General features: G+C 61.3%; 1 protein-coding gene and 1 non-coding gene across 13 annotated transcripts in view; one reads left to right on the top strand and one right to left on the bottom strand.

Moving 5' to 3' along the window:
• Nucleotides 1–6,258, top strand: part of LOC113208782 (trichohyalin-like) — an 84,981-nt gene that overhangs the window by 14,070 nt on the left and 64,653 nt on the right. For 10 of the 12 annotated variants that reach the window (XM_026425949.2, XM_026425954.2, XM_026425952.2 and 7 more), the window contains exon 1: nucleotides 4,172–5,332. The exons of 1 other annotated variant lie outside the window; for it this stretch is intronic. In XM_026425949.2, the coding sequence (XP_026281734.1) occupies nucleotides 4,391–5,332 (942 nt within the window). In that variant the 5' untranslated portion in view covers nucleotides 4,172–4,390. Of the gene's footprint in view, nucleotides 1–4,168; nucleotides 5,333–6,258 lie in introns of those variants that run through there. One more of the 12 variants, XM_052268176.1, reaches the window with a different exon arrangement.
• Trnav-cac (transfer RNA valine (anticodon CAC)) lies at nucleotides 1,611–1,683 on the bottom strand. The gene has a single exon. It is a non-coding gene; the product is annotated as a tRNA-Val (tRNA).

The raw sequence follows: 6,258 nt of genomic DNA, 5'->3' as shown, positions 1-6,258 counted from the left end.
CACCCCCTCCTGCCGCCCCACGGCCGCCCCAGCGTAGCGCCAGCCCCAGGCGGCCTCCTGACCCTCGTGCCATCATTCATGCCCGGCATACCCCTCTCCTCCCTCCATCCCACTCCCTCTTTCCTCCCCCCTCCCTCCCTCGCCACTTCCCATCCCCATCCCCCTCGTCTCCTCTACCTCCCGTTCCTTCCTCTCCCCGTTCACTCTGGCCATCAAACTATTCCAGCCCTCCCTTGCCAACTGGGATCAAACTATACCCCAACTCCCCCTTCTCTCTCACACCCCTTCTCTCTCCACATTCTCTCCCCCTCTTTCCCTTTCCCTCTCTCAACTCTGTCTCTCTCTCTCTCTTCGCGCTCCCCATACATGCTTGCTACCCCTCTGCATCCTCCCCTCTCCTGCCGGCAATCCAATACACTCCTCTTGCCTCGCACCGATTAATTAATTTTCGATTGAAATAATTTTTGCGCCGTCCTGGTTGAAGGCCACTGCTTGCTTGCGTGCCGTGCCACCTGTATGTACCCGAGTTCGTTTAATTATATGTATGTACTCTTTGCTGAGCGAACCGCGACGCAGCCCGCGCGGTATGTACTCTGCCGAAAACTACTGCTCACAGAAATAGTACAGTATTCATCCATTTTTACCACCCAGATAATACGCTAGAACATAGCAGGAACTGTTGTAATGCCCTTTTTCATTTTTTGGTGACTATCACAATGGAAAGGTATGGTAATCGTAATTATCTAATTTCGAAAGTGTATTAATTACAGTCTTTATTGTTTGTCGTGTTGTACTTTTCTAGACGACTTCATCCGCTTGACTTCGCGCCTTTCTGGAGCTGGTTCCCATTATTTTGGCCATTTGTTTGGAGTGTTGAAGATGAAAACGCCTCGCAGTGTATCCTACGAAGCCCCGCCAGCCTAACTGACCTGAGTGTTCCCCCTGGAGTGCTGGGACGGGACGGGACGGCGGCCCGGAGTGGGTCCCCGTCGGAGGGAGGCTGTGGGGGAAGGGGAAGGGTGGGGCAGAGCAAAGCCGTCCTGGCTGCTGCTGGAGGCTGCGCTGGAGGCGAGGGGGCTCCGGGCGGGGCGGGCTGGGGCCGCTCTGGCACCCGTGGTGAGCGGGGCGGAGGGGAGGAGGGGAGTTGGGTGTAGGGTACACTGTTGCAAAGTGCGCTGCTGTTTGTCGAGGCTAGGTGCGAGGCGCGAGCATAGTGCGCAAAGTGCAGATGGATGCTGGGCTGGCGAGCAATGGACCATGAAAAAGTCTGAAAAGGGAGACGTCCTTCCCCGCAGGCCGCTTCGAGGAGAAATTACACACTCGAGTAACAAGCGTCCTGGACGAGGTACGTACGTATCGGGGAACCCGTGACGGGAAAATGATGGGGAAGGAAAACAAGAGTGCGTCTCGTGCAGTGTACACGTTGAAAACAACCTGAGACCCTCCTTTTCTTCCAAAATCTGAAAGCGACTTTAAACAATCTATAGTCGTAGCGGGGAACTTTACCTTCGGCTTGAGACAGTCACTAGGGACTGTCTAAAAACAGATAAAATGCGCCACGTGCATGTTTGAATCGTAGTCAACCGCGTGCTTCGATCCAAAAATAAAAGTGTTCCCGCCCGGGATCGAACCGGGGACCTTGTGCGTGTGAAGCACACGTGATAACCACTACACTACGGAAACGCGGCTGACGTCGACGCCGTCGGGAGCGCACTCGAAAGGCGGCGCAGGCTCGCGGCCCGCGCACCCCCTCCTCGTCCCCGCGGCGGCGGCGCGGCGCCGAGCAGCGGAGCCGGCAGTCCCTCCTCTTCTTGTCCCTCCCTTTCCCGGGCCGCGTCCGAAGCGGACGGACACGGGGAGTTTTCTTTCCGTCTCTGTCCGCGGTGCCCCGGCGGCGCGGCGGGAGCGACGGAGAGGGACTCGGGAGGGAATGCCTCGCCTCGCTGGCCTGGCCTGGCCGCGCTCCACGTGTGTCTGTTTACCGTTGTGACCTTGCCGTCCCGGCCTGAGCGCGGAGCGCGCGGAGCTAGCCGCGGGGGCATGGCGGGGAGAGCAGCAGGAAACAGCATCGCGTAATGCATTGCGAGGTCCCCGCCAATGTGCCGGGGGCCCCTGCGAATGCATGCTGAACCCCAGCAGCACCCCTTTTAACACGAACCCCGTCCTGTTGTGGCTATCACAACAGTCCTCGTGTCCACCTTGGTCGTGCCGCTGGAGCGTGGAGCGTGGTCGCAGTCTCTCCCTACCCGCGGCGGCGGCGCGCGCCCCGCTTAGCAAGCTGGCGGTTTTGCATGAAGGAACTGATTTGCTTCCGTCTAGATTGGGGCGGACATGAAAGAGAACAAGAACAGGCGGGATCAGACTGTGCCGCGTAGGTGTCGCATCAACCCCAGTGAGAAAAAAAGACGTCGAAATATCGAAAAGACATGGGATCTGGGAAAAGACGTGTATTCGACTATTTCGTCGTCGAATCGACGTCGAAGAAAATTCATTTCTCACTGGGCCAGCACAACTGTGTGCTCTCACAATAGGGGAAACGTGCTTGCACAAGTTTTCTGCGTGAGGAGGAGGCGTCGTTATTCGGACGGGGCATGGCGTCGCAAGTTTGACCGCCAGGTGTAGCTGTCGTGTCAGTACAGTCGTTGCACGAGTCGACAGAGTGGACTGCGTGGAGATCGCGGTCAGTAGTTGGGGAAGCCCCTAGGGCGAGGAGTCTGATGTCGGCGACAGTGAAGCGTATAGTTTGAGAAAAGGAAATTGTGTCTCTAGCCTCAATTTGCGCACAATTTTGTAGACCAGCGTCTGTAGCAGATTCATGTAGGGACGTATGCATGATGGTTGTGTTGCTAGGAGCTGCAGCTTATTTGTTACAACAGGTTTCTTTCGAAGAAGTCGGCGATACCCCTAGCTTCGAAACGCGAGGTAGCGACGGCTGTACTCCCAGACGCCGACTCGTCTGCTCTGTCGATGCTCTGAAGTGTCTCTACCTACAAGGGGTAGGGTCGCGCTGCAAGCGGGCCGCACGGAGTATTTACACAGGTTTCGGAGTATTGCCACGTACTATACTTCTCATTACTCACGTCTATTTGTGATAATCAATGTTGTGAATACTGAATTTCGACTGAGAGAACCTGGATTTCTCTGTCTGCAGTTCAGTATTTATCATGGCTTTTCCACTTGCCGCTCCCCCCGCCCTGTATGGACAGTTTTGATCCCATAACGATTCTGTCCCCAGTTTTTATCTTGGGTAATCTCATTTTTGTGACATTATGACTTTTTTAGCCTCACTGTTAAATTCCTGCAAAGTATTTTGCTCCTTTGTAACTACCCGGAGTATTTACTTCGCAATTACAAAGTGATGCTTTGAAGCGTTTTCATTGCTTCGCAATTGCAAAGCATCACTTTGTAATTGCAAAGTAAATGCTTTGTAGTTACAAAGGAGCAAAATACTTCGCAGCTCTGCAAAGCAAATGCTTTGTAGGAATTTAACAGTGCTTACTTTGAAGTTGTGTCGCACGACCTGCTCCTAAACTCTCCGTTGGAGTGTCTACGCGTCGAGGGGGTGGCCTGGGTGCTTTTCCTTTCTGTCCCAACCTATCATATTGCGACCAAGTTGCAGGCTGAGACTGTGAGAGGGCACCCCATAGCTGGGGCTCGTTTGCTCTAGTCCGCCCCGCCGGCGGTGGAGGTACGTCACGCTACGAGGCAGAGACAGAGCGCCGTCCCCTACTTCCGCGTTCACTGCCGGAAGTGCCTGCCGGCCGAGACGTTCAGGATCTCGGCGAAGGTCGGGGCGGGAGGACGGAGAAGGGGTGAAGGGGGCGTGCGCGGCGCAGGAGGGGCCGCAGGCCGGGCGGGCCCCCGCGCGAAAATAAAGATCTTGGGTTGGGGCGGCCTGGGGTGGGCCCCGCCTGCCCCGCCCCGGGGCCCGGGGGTGGGTGGCGCGGGCCGCCCTGGTGGGCTGGTGGGCCATGCGGGGCGCGGCGCGGCGCTCGCCTCGGCCCAACTCTTGCTTCGGGCGTCTCCGCCGGCGCTCGGCTTCATTGATCAGCCCGTAGCGCGCGCGCCGGGCTGCGCCGGGCTGCGCCGGGCTGGGGAGGGTGTGGGGAGGGTCGAGGGTGCGGGCGGAAGGCACGGAAGGGGAGGACGGGGTCGCTGCCGCCAGCGTGTGGTGCCAGCCCAGTAGTCGCCGTCAGGCCGAGTCTGCAGGACGGGAGAGAGCGAGAGAACGGTGGCGCGCGCGAGTGTGACAGTGTCGAGGCCTGCCCCCGGGCCTGCCTGAGCTTGCCACAGTGGCGCTGCGCGAGCTGCGCGGCGTGCGGGGGGCGCGGACTTGCCAGTGGCGTAGCTGCTCGACGCGGGCGATGCTCTGGAGAGGCCGCGGCCTGACATGTCCCGTGACCCTTATGGACCGGCGCCAGTAGGCCCCAGTGGGAGCGGGTCGCGGTCGCCGCGCTCCGCCCGCAGGAGCGGCGGACTCCAGGGCGGCGCCGAGCTGCCCACGGTGGACCGGTCCCCGTCCAGGACCTACGGCAGTCACGGAGGCCAGGTCACATCTTCGCGGGGCTCGCCGCTCGGCACGAGAAAGGGGCGGCGTTCGGGGAACAACTCGCCAGAGCATGGCGGCTACCACCACCACTCGGGCGGGGGCGGTGTGCCCGGGGGCGTGCCCGGGGGCGTACCTGGCCCCGGCGGCGCTGGCGGCGGCTACTACCACGACGAACTAGGCTCCCCAGTTCTCATGGACGACAGGGGAAGGGGCCTCTCGGCCTCGGCCCACCACCGGTCGAGGTCGGCGTCGAGACCCTCGCAGCACCAGGGGGTCGCGACGCGCTACCAGTCGCTGGACCGCGGCGGGGGCATGATGCACTCCGACATGGCGCACGACCGCGACTTTATGCGCGACCGGTCCCTGGACCGCGGCGGGCTCGGGCTGGGCCCCTCGTCGCACCACCGGGACCGCTCGCTGGACCGCGCCTACCTGGAGGACGACCTGTACGGCGGGCCCATGTCCATGGGCCCCATGAGCGGCCGGTCCGCTCGCCAGTCGCCCAACCCGCACCGCCCCTCGCACATGATGGGCGGTGGCATGGACCCCTCCGGGACCAACTACCTCGGCGAGCTGCAGCACCAGAACATCGACCTGCAGCGCGACCTGGGCAGCCTCAAGAAGGAGCTGGAACTGACGAACCAGAAGCTCGGCTCCTCCATGAACTCTATCAAGACGTTCTGGAGCCCCGAGCTGAAGAAGGAGCGCGCGCTTCGCAAGGAGGAGTCGGCCAAGTACTCCCTCATCACCGACCAGCTGAGGCTGCTCACCCAGGAGAACCAGGTGAGTGTCATGCAGATCTGTGGGGGTGGCGCGGCGTAGCGTAGGTCGCGAGGACGACCCAACAGGAGCCTCGGCTGTCAGGCGCAGTCGGCCGACCCCGCGCGCGTACGTCTGTGTGTGTGTAAACGGAAATAATAAAGCCGCGCAGTGTCGCCGCCCCCGCCCCCTCTCCTCTCCTCTCCCCTCCCCGCCGTGGTGACATGCGTGGCCCGTTATACTGCCCCCGCTCGCCATGAATGGTCGCCGCTGTCTGGTACTTCATGGCCGGCTGCGCCCCCAGCTGCGTCCCCAGCTGCGCCCGCAGGTGCCAGGTGGGGGGGCCGCCTGCCCGCCGCGCACACCTGCCCGCCGGGTGGCCTACCCTCTCGAGCGCAGGGGCCGCGGCCGCCAGCGGTTGGCAGCGCCGGACACCCTAATGGCTGTCAAAGGGTTCGGGCTCCGGCTCCAGCACCTGTGGAAGGACTCGGCCCTGCTGCGATGCTCGCCGAGGAGGCGGACTGCGGCGTGTTTCTGTTCGTGTCTGCACCTCCGCGCCGCAGTCTAAGGAAGGGTCGCCGCACCGTATCGTTATTTCCCGCCCCGGGAGACTGCTGCGCGCAATATGGACGACGGGTTCGTCGGGTAGGTCGTTAGGAGCAGTCTGGGACCTCCTCCAACCAGGGCGACCCTTCCCACCCACCCACCCGCTCCCCTGCCCGCTCCTCGCTCCACATGCCGCCGGATGTGGGGCCGCAGCTGCCCTGCCAGTGCTCTTGCTGCCGCCGCTGCTGCTGCCGATGTGTTGTTGTGCCTGCCGGCTGGCGGTCTTACCCTCCCCTCCCTCCTTCACACTGCACTCAAGACAGAAATCTCGCTCTAAGCGGAGAAAAGATTTGAATCCGCGACAGTGCAAAGATTGTGAGCCTCTGTCTCTCTCGGCCTGGTTC

This window comes from Frankliniella occidentalis, unplaced genomic scaffold (genome assembly GCF_000697945.3).
Source record: "Frankliniella occidentalis isolate FOCC.00 unplaced genomic scaffold, Focc_3.1 Scaffold65, whole genome shotgun sequence".
Classification (NCBI taxonomy): domain Eukaryota; kingdom Metazoa; phylum Arthropoda; class Insecta; order Thysanoptera; family Thripidae; genus Frankliniella; species Frankliniella occidentalis.
This window is presented reverse-complemented; position numbering and strand designations above follow the sequence as displayed.